Source organism: Corella eumyota, chromosome 5, assembly GCF_963082875.1.
Source record: "Corella eumyota chromosome 5, kaCorEumy4.1, whole genome shotgun sequence".
Taxonomy (NCBI): Eukaryota; Metazoa; Chordata; class Ascidiacea; order Phlebobranchia; family Corellidae; genus Corella; species Corella eumyota.
The window spans coordinates 732474-751289 of NC_137494.1; the positions used below are offsets into that span (position 1 = coordinate 732474).

General features: G+C 30.5%; 2 protein-coding genes across 2 annotated transcripts in view; one reads left to right on the plus strand and one right to left on the minus strand.

Annotated features, from left to right (window-relative positions):
• The window catches only part of LOC145751934 (uncharacterized), a 39777-nt gene extending 32391 nt beyond the window's left edge, over window positions 1-7386 (minus strand). The window contains exons 1-13 of the mRNA XM_082568092.1: window positions 7257-7386; window positions 6748-6861; window positions 6386-6452; window positions 5447-5615; window positions 4878-5076; window positions 3950-4020; window positions 3302-3482; window positions 2705-2865; window positions 1919-2109; window positions 1381-1499; window positions 1152-1197; window positions 481-590; window positions 323-385 (exon numbers count right to left, since the gene is read on the minus strand). Coding sequence (XP_082424218.1) covers window positions 323-385; window positions 481-590; window positions 1152-1197; window positions 1381-1499; window positions 1919-2109; window positions 2705-2865; window positions 3302-3482; window positions 3950-4020; window positions 4878-5076; window positions 5447-5615; window positions 6386-6452; window positions 6748-6843 — 1473 coding nt within the window. The 5' untranslated portion in view covers window positions 6844-6861; window positions 7257-7386. The remainder of the gene's footprint in view (window positions 1-322; window positions 386-480; window positions 591-1151; window positions 1198-1380; window positions 1500-1918; window positions 2110-2704; window positions 2866-3301; window positions 3483-3949; window positions 4021-4877; window positions 5077-5446; window positions 5616-6385; window positions 6453-6747; window positions 6862-7256) is intronic.
• Window positions 7387-9939: 2553 nt separating this feature from the next.
• On the plus strand, window positions 9940-16340 carry LOC145753203 (sodium/myo-inositol cotransporter-like). The gene is given in 16 exon segments (XM_082569602.1): window positions 9940-10011; window positions 10443-10547; window positions 10705-10764; window positions 10906-11010; window positions 11660-11846; window positions 12214-12300; window positions 12678-12802; window positions 12934-13069; window positions 13147-13254; window positions 13838-13907; window positions 14045-14168; window positions 14507-14635; window positions 14722-14828; window positions 14962-15088; window positions 15487-15613; window positions 16114-16340. Coding segments are annotated over 16 exon segments (1893 nt in total). The 5' UTR covers window positions 9940-9942.
• The last annotated feature ends 2476 nt before the right edge of the window (window positions 16341-18816 follow it).

Genomic DNA, 18816 nt, shown 5'->3' on the forward strand with positions numbered 1-18816 from the left:
ACATTGTGTTGTTGTTTGTAAAAAAATTTAAAGAATTTTGGAATTGAAATAACTTTCCAAGATAAAATGTTGTTTACAACTAAATCCATTTTTAAATACCAATTTTAGATTTAAGTCAATTTCAAAACTTACCTTAGATATCACAGTATACACCAACCACATCAATAAGGTCAAACAATACAAAAAGTTTAATTGTAATTAATAATTAAGAAAGTTATTGAGTAAACAAATTACATTAGCCTTATTTTGCCTTAACCCATAGGCCTAGCTTAACTTAACTTTATCCACATATATTTATAATTAATTTAATTAAAAAACTCACAGTCTGGGGTTTGGGCAAAGCTTTTAATATCTTCTTCTTCTGAAGGTGTCTTTCAGTAGTTTTCTAAAAAGATTGTGTTAACCTTAATTAACCTAATACCAAAATAAGAATCCATTTTTTTAAGTAAACCAAGGACTTTAATAATAGCAGGGAAATACCTTGTAAGATGCTCTAGAAGGTTTAGAGTTAGAATTATTGGGTGTGTAGAAATTCAAAGGTTTGTTGTCTTTCTTTTTTGTAATAAACTTGCACTCATCATCTGAAAAACCTGGAAACATTTAAATTGTTTTATTATCAGGTTTTAGGACCTTGTTATATATATATATAAAAAACCGGCAGTGAGGTGTAGTGGTAAGAACACTTGCTACACCGCACATAAGGTTGTGGGTTCAATCCCCACTGCTCTCATGCTGTAGCGCCCTTGAGTAAGGCGCTAGAAACCAGGTGGACCCCTACTGAGCCAGTACTTAATCATTATATATATATATATATTATCCCAAACTACCACAGACAGCTCAAGACTGATGTTACTCTATGTTTAGGTCGCGATAAAAATATATACAAAAAAAAAATATATATATATATATATATATATGGGTACCATCAATAAAATCGACAAAAAATTTAGATATTAAAGAGTCAAAAATATCAAAACAAGATGTAGTTAGCAAAAAAGTTAATATATATATATATATATATATAAAAAAATTATGAATACGCCCTATTAACTAATGTTAAACTATAAATATGATTTTGTATATTCTGTCAAAACATTTGTTTCCAATAGTTTATTGTTGCTGATAAGCATAAAACAAAAATTAAAACTAACTTGAAATAGATTCATCGGACATTAAAGGTGGAGGTTCCTCCAAGACCTAAATATTTAAATTTATTTATTTATTAAAAAATTCAAGCTAATAAGTTTTAATTAGTACTGTAATGATTTAACACTATTTTGTAAAGAGGTTTTTACACTTTGTTTTTTAAACCATCTTAATTTTATACTTTAACAATAAAATTTATTTACAAAAATAAAATTTCTTAAAAATTAAACTTACAATATCAGTTACATCTTCTGTTGCCTTTTTCTTGTTCTTTTTCTTCTTCAATCTCTTTTTAATTCTTTTATTCGAGAGTTTAAAATTTATCCGTGCTTCAATGTCAGGATCAAAAGAGGCTAAAAATTAAAAAAAATTTATTATATATATTTAAAAAAATTCTAACTTGTTAATTTTTACAAATAACCTTTTTTATATTTATCTTTATACTCAATGTGGGAAAATCGACTTTACAACCTAACATTTGTTACCCAGACCCAGTCTCAAATTGCTTTTAGCAGTTTGGAATATTATAGATTATAATTGCCCGGTAATTATGCTGCTGATTAAGTGCTGGCTCAGCAGGAGTTTATACCATTTATAGCACCTTACTCTACAACTTATATTTAACGAAAAATTATAATTCCAATTATCTCAAACTGTCAAGGCAATTTGAGGCGGAGTAACCGATGTAACTTTAAATTTAGGCCATGAGATTGACTTTTCCACACCGCAGATAAATACATTTTAATATCTAATTGATTAAAGCTATATCAACCTAGGTTTACTCTTTGACGTTCCAGGTCTTTTTTGTCTCTTGGATCAGAACATTTATCAAGACCCAGTTGATTTATCCTTAGAGCAAATTCAATATTATCAAGCAACTTATAGGCCTCAGCTTGTCTGTAATATGCTTTTCCATAAGTTGGTTTCAATATCAGTGCTCGAAAACCATCACTAACAGCCAATCTGTAAAAAATCATATTTGTAATAGGCCTATTAAAATTTATGCAAAATTGTAAAAAGATCAACTTTACACTTTTAACAGCTGGGAAATTTTTATTATGCCAATTCAATTATATTTGCTAGTTTGCATTTTTTCTGCCAGGCATTTAGGAAAAAAATTTCTAAAACTTTTTGAAGTTAGCTCCACAACATTGGTCAATTAGTTGCAGTAATGAGTTTAAATTAAAATTAAATTAAAATTAAACACATAACATTTAGCATCAGAATAACATTATACTTGGCACTAGTACATTTTTTTTGTATATTTTTATCCTCGATGTGAGAAAGTTGAATACGCGACTTAAACATAGAGTAACATCAGTTACTCCGACCCAGTTTCAAGTTGCCTTTAGCAGTTTGGGATATTATATAGATCATAATTGCCCGATAATTATACTACTGATTAAGTGCTAAGCTCAGCAGAAGTTTATACCGTATATATCGCCTTGCTTAAGGGCGCTACAGCATGAGAGCAGTGGAGATTAAACCCACGACCTCATGGTGGTGAAGCAAGTGTTCTTTTCACTACACCTTGCTGCTGGTTTATTCACAGACTTACTTGAAATTCTTGGTTTTAATAGCAGCCTGGCATCGGTTACAATACAGCACAGAATTATAATAATTTCTTGATATTGCTTTGGTGTAAACTTCAATTGCTCCTTCATAATCATTTTTATTGAACAACTTGTTTCCTTTTTCTTTAAACTTCAACATAGCAGGCTGTAAATTAAAAAAAAAACAATAAGTTGGAAACAAAAAAGGACAACTAAAATCAGAGTTTTTTTTTTTATCTTTATCCTCGATGTAAAAAGGTCGAATGCGTGACCTAAACATAGAGTAACATAAGTCACTCCGACCCAGTCTCGAGTTGCCTGTGGCAGTTTGGGATATTATATATTATAATTGCCTGATAATTATGCTGCTGATTAAGTTTGGCTCAGCAGGAGTTTAAACCGTTTATAGCGCCTTACTCAAGGGTGCTACAGAATGAGAGCAGTGGGGATTGAACCCACGACCTCATGGTAGTGTAGCAAGTGACACCTTACCACTAAACTACACACCTCTTTAATAAAACTCAAATAGGTAGGAATAATAACCATTTATTTTCTTAGTATACATTTACTAAATAAATCAATTTTTATAACTTAACACTTACAGATTCTTTCTGTCTTTCCTCCATCTCCAATACAATATCCCTTCCCTCTCCTGTTATAAGATAAACACTTTTAACAACATGGTAGATAGCAATTAAACCCATGATTGTGGTTTGTGTGGTGAAGGAAAGATGTTCACAGACTTCAGCTGGATATCTTTGTACAACACTCTCTGCTACTTCACTACAGAATATAAATTAAAGCTTTTATTGCAGTGTTAAGAGGATAGTTCAAAATTGTTTTGTAGTAAGTAATATTGATGTGGAAAATTAGTTGTAAACCTAAAAGTGGTTTAAGTATAATAAGAAAGATTAAATATATTAGTTAATATTCACTTGAAATTTATTACAAAAAATGGATCACATATGTTGTTCGGTTCTAGACAAAACATAATTACACTACGACTCTCCTAAATTTTCTCATCTGGATTACGGTGCGAGAGAATTATCACCTACAGATTACGAATCTCTTCTATGGTAAACAGCACTTTGTTTGTTTTGTCTAGAGCCCGACAACATATGTAATCCAAAAAAACAAAATATGTCATGCAGAATGTTGGTAACAAAAGAGTCATATTTGTAATAAAAAAATTTGTAGATAATAAGAAATTTGATTAAACTGTATCAATCAAAATATTAAGTCAAACTTACGTTAATCTGTGAAATATTTCCTCACTTCGAGCTTCAGTTGCAATTGCTTCTATAACTGAAGGGTTTACCTCCTGTTTACAAATAACATAATCATTAGATTAAGATAAAAGCTTACACCTAAATTTAAACCTATACATTTAAAATATAACTCTGAATTAAACCAATTTATTCACAAATATAATTAATCACCCTTTTTTATTTTTTTATATTTATTTATCTTGAATATGGAAGTGCCGAATTAAAGACTTAAATATAGAGTAATATTTGTTACCCCGACCCAGGCTTAAGTTGTCTGTGGCAGTTTGGGATATTATTATAAATTATAATTGCCTGTTAATTAATCTGCTGATTAAGAACTGGCTTAGCAGAAGTTCTTACTATTTATAGTGCCTTACTTAAAGGATGCTACATCATTAGAGCAGTGGGGATCAAACCCCAGACTTCATGTAGTGAAGCCAAATGTTGTAACCACTATACTACGATGCCAGTATTGTAAAATAGTTTAAGAAAAAGCTTAAAAAAATAAAATTTAGAGAAAAATTTAACAAAAACCCTGACTGGCAAAACATAAAACTTATACAAAAACTTGAATTAAATTGAAATAGAAACACAAAGTAAAGAGCAACCGACAGCATGGTGTAATGGTAAGAACACTTGCTACACCACACATGAGGTCGTGAGTTCAATCCTCACTGATATCATGCTGTAGTGCCCTTGAGTAAGACGCTATAAACGATATAAACTCCTGCTGAGCCAGCACTTAATTAGCAGCTTAATTATCAGACAATTATAATCAATATAATATTCCAAACTGTCACAGTCAATTTGAGACTGGGTCGGAGTAACTGATGTTACTCTATGTTTAAGTGGCGCATTCGACTTTCCAACATCGAGGATAAAGATATATCCAAAAAAACACAAGACTTACAGACATGGCAGCACCAGTGGTAATCTCATGATGGTCTTCCAAGCTTTTTAAAAAGTCCATTTGTCTCAACAAATTAAAAGTGTTTTCAAATATATGAGTAACTTCGTTGTGCACCCTTTGTATCATTTCAACAAAACATATTTGCAGGTCAGATAGTTGGTTCTTTGGTAGTTGGTCTTTTGTGATCCAATCTGTGTGTCTATGATGTCATATATAAAAAACAATAAATAATTAATTTTGTTAAAATAAAAGCCAACATTTTTGTAATTATAAATGATTTTATTTTGACAGCATAGTGTAGTGGTTAGAACACTTTGCTTTACTACATAAGGTCCTAGGTTTGATTCTTAGTGCTTTGATGCGATAGCACCCTTAAAAAAAGATCTATGAGGGAATAAACCTCTGCTAAACTAAAATTCAATTAGCAAATTAATTATCCTGCAAATGTAAACTATGACATTTTTTTTAAATGTCTTTGTAAGTTTAGGTCGTAAAGTCAACTTTCCCACATTGAGGATAAATATAAAAATTATATATATTAATAATATTACAAAAAACTACATAATTACAATTGTTCTTTCAACTCTATAATTCCACATTCGTTTGCTAATCTCATGTAACCAGTAGGAAGGAAAATATTTCCATATAAGTACGGAGATAACATTGTTATTAAGGAACATTCTTCAACTTGTTGTCGATATTCTTTGTCCAAACTACACCACATCTCTACTTGTTGTTCTAAAAAGTTAATTTTTAAAAAAATTATTAAATTTTCGACGATTTTTAAATCCAGGTTTAAATGTTAAGTTTTCAGTAGTTTCTTTTAATGTTAAAAGAGCTTTTATTAGTAATTATTTATAGCATTAAAAATCTATGATTTTGTGACATTATTTATCATTTAATGATAATGCTTTTTTAAAGTGTTATTTTAGAGAGTTTTGCATAGAGTTAGTATAGTTGATGACACCTAATCATCAAATGAGTTTAGAACCTTTAAAAAACTTTGTAGAGCTTACGATTAATTTTTTTTAAATACTGGAAAATGATTAACATAAAAAACAAGGTTTTCATATTTTTTTGTGTGACGTAGAAAGTACCAAGTAGCGTAGTAAATGTATACAAGGTAGTACTTTCTACGTCATCATTAACAGGGCTTCCCTTTTCTTTTTTTTAATTAATTGAAATTTTTTTTTAAAGTTGTATAACTTTAAAAGTAGGTGAAATTATTTAAATTTAAAACCATTTTGTGTTCAGTGACACCAACTTTATTAATTTTTGAGTACAAAAATATTGCTAATATATGACTTTAACAAAAAAATGCTTAGAAATAAACATTTAAATAGAATTTAGAACAATATAAATTCTAATTATAATAGTCAGACAGTTTATATACAAAAAGCATTTATATATAATCTTAAGAATGACTATTAACAATCGTAGGAACGAGCTAACAAATAACAATTAAAGAACGAACAATTCATTCCAAAAAGTCCCTTCAGTAAAATTACCTTTGGTTTTTGCTTTTTTATTTCCCCATGGAAAATTTCCAGAAATTTTTTTTATTTTTGGAACAGCCTAAAAATAATTTTTTTTTAATTAAGTTTGTTGAAAAAAAACATTTAAAAAAAAAATTAATTAGTTTTACTATTATTTGATTCATTGTTATATATATACGCCTAATGTTATATATATACGCCTAAAACGCCTAATATCTTTTATTCAATTTTTTTATATTTTTAAAGTTTACATAGTTTTTTAAATGTTTCATTCTACATATTAGAATATATAAATTCAAGTAACAAAATATTTATAACTAAAAAAAAACTTATATTATATTATATTTTAAAAAACAACTGATGAAATATTTTACCCGAGCCTCCTTTGCTTCCTCCCTCAGTTTTTGTGGTTCAAGCACAATTACCTCTTGCTCAAAATGTGGGCCAAGTGGTAACTGCAACTTATACATTTTCCTTATCAATTTTAACTAAAAAAACAAATTAAATTAATTAAAACATTAACAATGTATGCAATGTATAAAAATAACAAATTTACACACAGTTTGGAATTTAAAAACACTTAATACAGATAAAACTTTTTACCAAACCAAAGTAAAACATGAAAACTATAATAGCTACCTACATTCTTAACCCTTTCAAACACTATTGATTACCAAACAAATATATAACAATGACTATTGTTGCTAACAAACTAACAGATAACTAACAACATTAACTGTTTTTTCTCAAAATTTTTACTTTACTTAAATATTAGGTCAACTCATAGGCAACAAGGTAGCTATAACAGTTTTTTAATTTGCAATTTAAAAATTAAAAAAAAAAAAATTTATTGACTATTTCTTATTTAAAATCAATGCATTACCTTAACAGTTAAATAAACATTACTAGTAAGTATATAACATGGACCAAAAATAACTCTAAATATATACACAAAATCCAAAAGATATTTTGAATTTACACTAACACTTTATTTATTCCCACATTTATAAAAACTGCTACCACAATCACCAGGGGGAATACCCTGGGAAAACTGTTTTTTATATTACCGAACATTAAATTTTTTTAACCCATTGTTTACTTACTCAAGAACTTTAGGTTACTTATAAATTTTTTTTTAATAATGAATAAATTAAAATATTATCTACAATATTTTATGATTTAAATGTCAAAATCTTAATTTTTTTAAAATAAAACCAAAAATTCAAAGCCTTAACGCATTTTAAACAATGGAATTATAAATGCTTTAAATAAATAGAAACATTAAATATATATTTTAAAGCCTACTCATTAAAATCCCTCATTTTAAAATAGAAATTTCTAGTTAGTATAATATTTAAAAAAACAATTTCTTTATCTTAACATGATTTATGATGGCAAACACAAAAATAACAAAGTGTTTACTTTTCTAGCTAGTTAAACAGTAACTGGTTGACTGGAGCCATTCTCAAATGTTTTTTTAATTTTAAAAGTAACTAAATGTAGAAAAAATCATAATTTTTGTCCTGCTTTTAACCTTTTTATAAAACTTTAAAATCAAATATATTTAATCTAAAAAATTAATAAAATACCAAAAAGAAAACTACCATTAAATTAATAATACATAAAAACAAAAAAAACGTTGGTTTAAAGAATTCATTTTCAAAGTTTATAATTTTAACTTTAAAAAAAATAAACAAAAACCATAAGTTTAAAATTTCGTAACTATATTATTTTGTCAATTTTAAACATAAAACTACATAAAAATATGTTGTTAAACAGTAAAAATTTAATACTTAATAAAAAGCTTGCTTCCCTAAATGTTTAAATTTAATATAATATATTTAACTAATTACTAATTATGTTAATTAAAAACACGTGTTAATTAAAAAATTCAGAATTTAAAATTTTCAGTTTTGCAAAGTTGTAAACAACGTCGTCGTCGAAACAACAGTATTCACTCAACTGTAACAAGATTTTCCTTTATCCTCGATCGTAAAAAAATATTTCCAACTTATGCAACTTAGAAAAGTGTAAAAAAAAGTATAATTTCATAAAAGACATAACAAAATGTAACTTATTTTGTTAAATTTAAGTAATAGTTTTTATTTACATATTTGTATGTTACCAATTTATTGCAATATGCCCCTAAAAATCATATTGTAAAACTTTTATCCTAAATATAATTTTGCACATATTAACTCGGATAAAAATAGTGTCAAAGCAAAATTAAAGTTTGTTTAATATTCTGTACGTTGCAAAAATAAAATCAAATTGCTGTAGATTAGAATAAAACACCAAAGCATTTAAGTGTTTATTCAGACAACATAAAACCAATAAAAAAATCGCAGCGCTTTGTAAATACAATGAGGTTGATTCCATTTCATTTTACTCCAGGTTTTGTATGTTTTAATGCACAAACATTACAGACAATGTAAAATTCTATAATGTTTTATCAGTATGCAATAGAAGTAGATTGAGTAAGGGTGTGCCTATATAATTGTCAGATATAAAAGATAGTGCAGTCGCAGCGATTATTTTTATATAAGCCTTTAATGATAGTTTTCTAACTTGCACAGTAATACCGTGATTTTTAATTTTGATCAAGTAGTTTTCGAGATATCGCAGTTTAAAGCTGAAAAAAATTGCAAAATGTAAAATGTTTTACGCTAGCGAGTCAAATTACGTGTCACTAACAATACATAGAAAAATAATCTAATTTTACCTTTTCGGAGCAGTTTTTTATACTTTTCAAGTCAAATTTTTTCGAATAGAAACTTGGTATAAAAAGCAATATTTGCCGTATAATATAAGATAGATTCTAGTTTTAAATTATTTTATATTTAGTATGGTGATATTGACAAATTATAACTAAAAACAGGCAGTTTAACTTACTGTTATTAAGTTAAATTATAGGTCACACTATTCCTTTAGTTTCTTTAGCCAAAAATATTCAACATTTTCATTTTAGAAAAAAATGCGTAAGGCAGTTAAAAACCTATTTTTATCTCAGGAATTTATAGTTTATGTTAAAAGTATTAAGATGTAGGGGTACTAGCAAAGTACAAGCTTAAAATTTTACCACAAATTCTAATAACTGATTGACAATACCCAGCTGATATTTAAATTTAATAGCTTTTAACTTAATGGCTTCATGTTTAGTTAATACGCGAGTAATACAGAGTTTCAAATTGTTATATTAGACTGTATTTAATTTGACGTCATTAACTAAAGCTATGACGTCATCAACTGCAAAACCAACTTTTCCACCTTATGTTCCACCAGACGATATTAAATTGGAAACCTGGGACATCGTAACAATCGTTCTTTATTTCGTCATAGTTATTGGAGTTGGACTATTTGTAAGTTTCAAGAATTTTTTTTTATTATAAAACTTTGATCAAGTAAATTGTCATGCTTCAATATAATAATTTAAATTTAAAAAAAATGCCTTTAAAAATTCTTTGTTTTTATACAAAACGCAAATCTGCTTTATTACTAGCACAAATCACGTGCTTAACATGAACTTTTGTTTTTACAATACTTTAAACATTTCTTCTAATTAACAGGCAATGTGTAGATCGAACAGGGGAACAGTAAGTGGATATTTCTTGGCTGGAAGATCGATGATTTGGTTACCGGTAAGTTACCTTTTCTTGCCCCAATAAAACCTTTAATGAAACTTAAACTTAGTTTAAGTTTACTTAACCAAAATCAGAAATGTAAAGTTTTTTCTTTGCTAATTTGTGAGTATCAAGTAATTGTTACATTGGACCCTAACACTACATTGGACCCACACGTATGCACACAAATGTTTAACTGAGCAAATATTAGGCATAGCTGTGTACATATTACATAACATGTTATCTTAATTTATTACCCTAAGGTTCAAAGGTTAATAAAATTAAAACATGTAGTTATTAATATTTACTAGATATTTATTATTATTTTAAGTATGCTTTAATATTAGGTTGTTAATATTCTTATATCCTATAACACTGTGTTTCAAGTTTTGATATTTGTGGCATGTTTTAAACGATAAAAATTCACATTTTGTTTATTTTCATTAAAGGTTGGGGCGTCGTTGTTTGTTAGTAATATAGGGAGTGAACATTTTATCGGACTAGCGGGATCAGGGGCGGCCATTGGGATTGCAGTAGGGGCGTGGGAACTTAACGTAAGTTTGTTTTAAGAATTAAAAAAAAATAAATTCGGTCAACTCGAAAATTTTCGTAAAAACCCCTTTTTAATTATTTTAACTTCATTTATTTAACTTTGCCATAAGTTTGTAGATTGTTTTGAATTTGTTTGACAATTTGGATTTTGTATTTTAGGCTTTGATCGTTCTCCAAATGTTGGGATTTTTGTTCGTTCCAATTTATATAACTGGAGGGGTAAGTTTAAAAATATTATTTTAAAAAGATCTGGTGTTTTGCCTTTTTTAAAACTTTGGCATCATTTTTATTATTTTCTCAAATATATTTTTTTTATAACCACATTAAATTAATAAAGAATTTTTAATACATCTTGTTTAGGTTGTTACAATGCCCGAATATTTATCTAAAAGATTTGGAGGAAAAAGACTTCGAGTTTTCATCGCAATATTATCTCTCCTACTTTACATCTTCACCAAAGTTTCAGTAAATGAATCTATTATATTTAACCTAAACCTAGCAAAATAAAAAAAATATAAAGCTTGTTTTAACAAACTTAAAATGCAAGTAAAAACCCATTTTTAAAACATATAAATCTTATTCTCATTTAAACTTTATCATTAAAAATAAAGCAACATTATGTTCTCATGGTCAACTTTAAAATTAACAACTTTAACAAAACATTTTGTTTTTTAAATTACCTTTTATTTAATTTTTTATATTAAGGATATAAATTTCTATAACCTTATAGTATAGCCGACAGCCGGCAGCGTGGTGTAGTAGTCAGAACAATATTCTATCATACACAAGGTCCTGGGTTTAATTTCCAATGCTCCCAAGCTGTAGCGCCCCTGAGTAAGGCGATATAAACAATATGAACTCCAGCTGAGCCAGCACTTAATCAGCAGCATAAATATCGAGCACTTATCATCTATAATATCCCAAAATGCCACAGGCAACTCAGGACTGGATCAGGGTAACTGATATTAGTCTATATTTAGGTCACGCATTCGACTTTCCCACATCGGAAATAAAGATATATATAAAAAAATATATATATAAACATATCCCTACGTTAACTCATAATCCCTTTACAATTTTGCATCTTTGTCGTAATGATTTTTTTTCTACTTAGGTGAACCTTTACTCTGGGGGTTTATTTATCCAACAATCATTAGGTTGGAACTTGTACGTCTCTATGGTTGGACTTATTCTCATAACAGCTTTGTTGACAGTGACTGGAGGTCTTGCTGCTGTTATTTACACCGATACTTTACAAGCTGTTCTTATGGTAGGAGGGGCTACAGCGCTTACTGTGTTAAGTAAGAATAAGTTTTTTTTGTAGTTATTTATCCCCGATGTGGGAAACTTAACGACCTTAACATAGAGTAACATTAGTTACCCCGACCCAGCCTCGAGTTACCTTTGATAGTTTAGGATATTATTGATTGTAATTGCCTGATAATCATGCTGCTGATTAAGTGCTTTATCAGGAGTTCATATTGTTTATAGCGCATTACTTAATGGCGCTACAATATAAGGGCGGTGGGAATCAAACCCTGGATCTCTTTCAATATAAAAATAAAATTCTAAAAACAAATACTGTTTAAAAAACCAACAAAGACCTAACAAAAATATAAACAAATCAAATAATAAGAAGAAGGTAAACAAGTGATTGTATGTGTTTAGGTTTTATCCAAGTTGGAGGTTATGAGGCAATGAAAGAGAAATACATGGAAGCAATCCCCAATACCACGTTACAAGGTCTTACACCCGGTAAGCCAAGTTAAATTAATCCATTAATGGACCAATTTGTAACGTTTTAATATGGAGTAGAGTAAACCATTCAAAGTATTACGTCACGGTAAATAAAAGAAGACAAACCTAACGCCTTAATTACTTTAAGGGGCCTACCATGGTTAGTTGGTAATTGAAAAAATGAGTCTGTAATTTAAACTACTGACTGGTTGTTAACAAAAGTTAGTAAAAATCAGCAGCCTAACTATCGGGCAAATATAATCTACAATATTAAAAAAACTGCCAAAGTTAACTCCGGACTGGGTCGAGGTAACTGATGTTACTCTATGTTTAGGTCATGAAGTTGACCTTCCTACATTGAGGATAAATAAATATAAAAAAATAATTTTGTTTAGGATGTGGAGTCCCATTGGATGACTCTTTCGTCATGCTCCGTGAACCCACAGACCCGGATGTTCCTTGGATTGCGTTTATCCTCGGCCAAACACCGGCGTCGATCTGGTATTGGTGCACTGATCAGGTAACTTTAGTTCGAATCCCAGTAAAAACAATTAAATTTTTTTTTAAATCATTTGGAACATTTTTCATAGGAACTATAAAATCAAAATAAATAATGACGTAGTTGACGTAATAATTTACTGACGTCACTAGGTCATAGTTCAAAGAGCTCTGGCAGCCAAAAGTCTATCCCACGCTCAGGGTGCGACCATTATGGCGGGTTTTATTAAAGTTCTACCTCTTTTCTTAATGGTCATGCCCGGTATGATAAGTCGAATATTATATACAGGTAAACACAATATAAAACCCTTTATAATAATTTTTGAATTAAAAGCTGTAATGTTATCGTTTAATGTTGTTGCACAGACGAGATTGCATGTGTGGACCCAGATATTTGTTACCAAGTTTGTCAGAGCAGCAGTGGTTGCACAAATATTGCTTTTCCAAGACTGGTGCTTGGTGTGATGCCAACAGGTTCGTATAACTTGGATTTATTATATCTTAAACGTTATAACTGACAGTGTTTTATAGAGTTTTTGTAACATGTAAATCATATTAAAGTGTACGTAAAGACCGGCAGCGTGGTGTAGTGGTCAGGACACTTGTTATACTACATGAGGTCGTGGGTTCAATCCCCAGTGCTCTCATGCTGTAGCGCCCTTGAGTAAGGCGCTATAAACGGTATAAACTCCTGCAAAGCAAGCACCTAATCAACAGCATAATTATCGGGCAATTATAATCCATATATTATCCCAAAATGCCCCAGGCAACTCGATACTGGGTTGGGGTACATGATGTTACTTTATGTTTAGGTCGCGCATTCGACCTCCCTACAACGAAGATAAAGAGATATACAAAAAAAATTAGAAATCATGTTAAAGTTTAAGTCATATAAAAGTTCAATATGTTAAACTGTAAAAGTTAAAAAAGTTGTGATTCGGGAGTTGTGATATGTTGATATTTGTTTAAAGGTTTTTTATTCGGGAGTTGTGATATGTTAATATTTGTTTAAAGGTTTTTTATTCGGGAGTTGTGATATGTTAATATTTGTTTAAAGGTGCGCGTGGTTTAATGATGTCAGTTATGATCGCAGCTTTGATGAGTGACTTAGATTCAATTTTCAACAGGTAAGTCTTAATCTAAGTCAATCCCATGTTGCAAATTCTTACATTAACCAACCATATCTTTGTACATGTTAAACGATATGTACTATTGAACTATAATGTAATGTCAACAACCCTTTTATTGGTTAAATTTTTTTTAGTTCAAGCACAATATTTACCATCGACATTTGGAAGCGAGTAATCCGACCACAAGCTAGCGTGAGAGAGCTCATGTTGATTGGGCGAGCTTGGATATTAGTCATGGTTTGCTTAAGTATCGCATGGGTAAGTTAAACAATAGGTCGATGGCTCGATCTAAACATAGAGTAACATCAGTTACCCTGACCCAGTCTCGAGTTGTCTGTGCCAGTTTGGAATATTATATAAATTATAATTGTTCAATAATTTGAGCTGCTGATTAAGTGCTGGCTCAGCAGGAGTTTATATCGTTTACACGAGGGCGCTACAGCATGAAAGCAGTTGGAACTAAACCCACGACCCTATGGTGGCTTACAAAATTGTGAGCCGAATTCCCAAATTGCTTTATTAATTTGCACATACTATATATTGTAAAACGACCCATCAAAGGTTTTCTTTAAATAATAAAATGTTTTTGTATTCAGGTTCCATTAATGCTTTTGTTACAAGATGGTCAACTCTTTCTCACGATCCAGGAAATAAGCGGTTATCTAGCGCCACCAATTGCGGCGGTGTTCATGTTAGGAATGTTTTGGACTCGCTGTAACGAACAGGTTAAACTTTTTCTGATTGGTTTAAACTTGCAATATGTGAACCTATCACCTACTTAGCTTTTAAAACTTTATAACTTATTATTAAGGGAGCTTTCTGGGGTTTAATGTCTGGTATATTGGTTGGTCTTATCAGAATGATCATGGTGTTCTCTCTACAGGGAAAAGCAGGAAGTTGTCTTACTCCCGATACATGGTTTGTGACGTCATAAATAACTATATGTGACGTTTTCTCATTTTGTCATTTTCACCTAATGAAGCTTAGTGGGCAATATTTGTATATCCAATTTATGTTGGATTTAGTTCCTATAACCAAGCCTATTTTACAGGCCTGAATGGTACAAAACGATCGTCGTCAAAGTTCATTTCATGTACTTTGCTTTCCTAATCTTCTCCATCACAATTATAGTTGCCATTGTGGTTAGTTTGTGCACAGAGGCACCAAGTAGAAAACAGGTGAAAAGCCTAATTTCACAGTCTAAGATTTTGAAATTGTAACTTAAGTTTAAAACGCTGCCAAATATAGAGTAAACTTAAGTAATTAAAAGGCCAACTAAAGACGGCTTTCCTATATGAAGAACAACGCTGCGTCCATTAAATACAAGAGATTCTGAATCAATGTAATATCTATGTAGTGTAACTTTTTTAAATATTCCCTTAAGGATATATGTTTATATTTTTTATCCGGAAAGGGTGTGATATTGTGACATGTTTGAGCTATCCTTAAACGCAAGGTTTAAGAGCGAATAGTGTGGCATTGGTGAAGTTCAAACCGAAACCTTTCAGCTCGTAGTCCGGTTTAAAGCACTGCTTGACTTAATGTCGCGTAAATAACAAAATAAATTTGAATCAAGATTTGTCGAGTGACGTGGTGGACCAAACACTGGAAACAACTTAGAACAGACAACTTCGAAGACGAGATGGAGAATCAGGATGAAAAGAAGGGTAAGTGACGTCATAAAAGGTTGAACACTTAAAATGGTATAATTAAAGTTTGTGATGCAATAGTTTAGAAGTGACATCAGTAAGAAGTCTTTTAAAATCAAAGTGTTTTTAAATCATTTAAATTTAAATTATTAGAATAGGGAAAATGAACGCATAAGGATGACTGTGTTTGTTGTAATATGTGATGTTTTATGTATATAACTTTATCCTTGATGTGGGAAGGTTGACATCACGACCCATATACTAACATCAGTTACCCCGACCCAGTCTTGAGTTGCCTTTGCCAGTTTGGGGTATTTTATAGATTATAATTGCCCGATAATTATTATGCTGATTAAGTATTGGCTTAGCAGATGTTCATACCCTTTTTAGCTCCTTGCTTAAGGGCGCTACATCATAAGAGCAGTGGGGATTAAACCCAGGACCTCATGTGGTGTAGCAAGTGTTCTTACCACTACACGGTCGTTTCTAAATGTCATACCATTAAAAGTTAATAAAAAATGTAAATTTTGTAGTTTCCGACAAAGAAGAACTAGTAAACGATGATGACGTAGAACGAAGTATTATGAGGAAGGGTTATGACTGGTTCTGTGGCTACAACAACATTACACAAGTACAAACCGACAAAGAGAGAAGGGAAAACCTTCTTAAACATACCAGTATCAAGCAGAACCCGAAAGCGAAGACCTACCTCCATTGTTTATTGATTATTGTGTTGTCTGCTGGCGTGTTTTTATTCGCTTATTTTACAGCACCAAGTTAAACCATTTCGTGTTAAATTCATATTTAAACTTAACAAAACCTGGTTTATGTTGATGCACACATTTGTTAACGTGATTTAAAATGTACATCTTTGTAACTATTAGTTTATATTGCTATTTGATTTAAACTTACAAAATATAAGGTTTATTCAAATTTGAAGTAATTGCCTTCGAGCCATTAAATAGCTGCAAAAAAAGAAAAAGTTAAAATCCGCTGCAAAAATTGTCAGAAATGATATATATTTAAAGCAGGAAAGGAATTTTTAATTACTCTTATATAGTTATAAGATTACATTTCGTTAAAAACATTCATAGAAAATAATAAGTCTTTTTAAAAAAATGTTTATTATATAAACGTGTCAAATTAAAGTCAGTTTTTCTTACATATATATGTCTAAGTAAGATAAAGTAAATAGGCTTTTGGGGTACTATCACAAATGTTACAATACAACCCACAAAAATTACTTATATTTCTACAGAACTCTTGCAGCAGCAAAATGTTAAACCTAAACAAAGTAATTATCATGTTAGGTATGTTAAGTTATATCAGCCTTGGGGTATATTCCACAAACAACAACAACAACCTTATGATCTGTAAGCCTGCTACTTCAATCTTCACTACGTCACCAGCTGATGACGTCAGCAGTCAGGTAATGACCGGAAGACCTGGGAAGCAAGGTCCTGCGGGCCCACCGGGCCCGAAAGGTCTCCAGGGAGAAACCGGAGCTCCAGGAGTTGTTGATGAAGAAAGATTAAATTTGTTGGAGGAAAAAATTGAAAATTTAACACGTACAAGATTTTTGCTTTTTTTAATTAATTATTTTTTGCTGACTTTAAAAACAGAGTTTAAAAGAAAACTGCTTAAAAAGCGATAACCTTTATAATTAACTTTTTAAACCCGCCAGGTAAATTGCAAAATTTGACGGACCCAACCTGGATAAGTTATCCACTGCAAACTCAATTTAAACTGCTTGAGGGAGTGTTCAGTAGTTGGGAACAGGGAAGGCAAGCTTGTTTAGATATTGGAGCGGATTTGGTAGCAAATGGAGTTCGCGACAAAGCAACTAGAGAGTAAATATTTAAAATAAAATCTTCATAACTTAATAAGGCCTAACGCCAATACCAATATGACGTCATAATACTTGCATTATTGGGAGGCAATTTTGGCGTGAATGTAAAAGTGAAATAAACATTGGGCATTTTGTTTAGATTTATCGTAAGCAAAGTTGTACCCAATCGTTTTTTTTTTAATTCCTGGATTGGATTGAGAATTAAAAATGACGTATGGACTTGGGTTGATGACGTCAGAAGCACTGATGACAACACAAATGGTTTCCCAGGCTTCTATAGTGGACCCCCGGACCAAAGTTGTGCGCTAACTGGCTGGCGTAGTGGAAACTTTGTTTATTATGCAGATTGTGAGAGAGAGGGACTTAGAGTTGTTTGCGAGCGAAAAAATAGAAATTAAACTTTTAATCTGGTAGTGAGATTAGGCGGTCACTACGGACTTAAAGGTTTCGGGCTCGATTTGCACCGATGCCACACTATTTGCTTTTTAACCCGGCTTCACAGCTACTTTAAACAAGTACTAACTACTTATTCTTACGCAATAAAAATATAAAAACCGAAAATTATCCAGATCAAAAAAAAAGGAATTAAACTTTAAAAACGACGAAACAGTTTCAACTTAAGCAATTTTAAAACCGTATTCAATAAAAAATAGAAGTATATAAAGTTATTAACCTTTTGCTTATTTTAAAATATAATAACTTGTATATTACAATATATTTTAAACCTTTGACATTGTATTTTTATTTTAAGCTTCAAAATTAGGTACAACTATTAGTTTATAATGCCATTTATTTTCAAATACAAAAATATGAAGTTTTATTTAAATAAAGTTAAAATAAAATGCCTTCCAGCCAAAAAATATCCTTAAAAACGGAAATTTTCAAAGTTAAATTTAGATTTAACCAGAGCCACAGAAATTAAATACAAACAGAAAAGCAAGTTTAATTTAATTAGTTTTTGTTAGAATAAGTCATTAAAAATAAAAGGTCTTAATAAAAAAAGATTTATCATAAAAACGCGTCAATTTAAAGTCAGTTTTTCTTATAAATAAATGTGTCTAAGTAAATGCTTATGGAAAAATAATAGAAATGTAACAATACTACCCACAAAAATTACTTATATTTCTACAGAACTCTTGCAGCAGCAAAATGTTAAACCTAAACAAAGTAATTATCATGTTAGGTATGTTAAGTTATATCAGCCTTGGGGTATATTCCACAAACAACAACAACAACCTTATGATCTGTAAGCCTGCTACTTCAATCTTCACTACGTCACCAGCTGATGACGTCAGCAGTCAGGTAATGACCGGAAGACCTGGGAAGCAAGGTCCTGCGGGACCACCGGGCCCGAAAGGTCTCCAGGGAGCACCCGGAGCTCCAGGAGTTGTTGATGAAGAAAGATTAA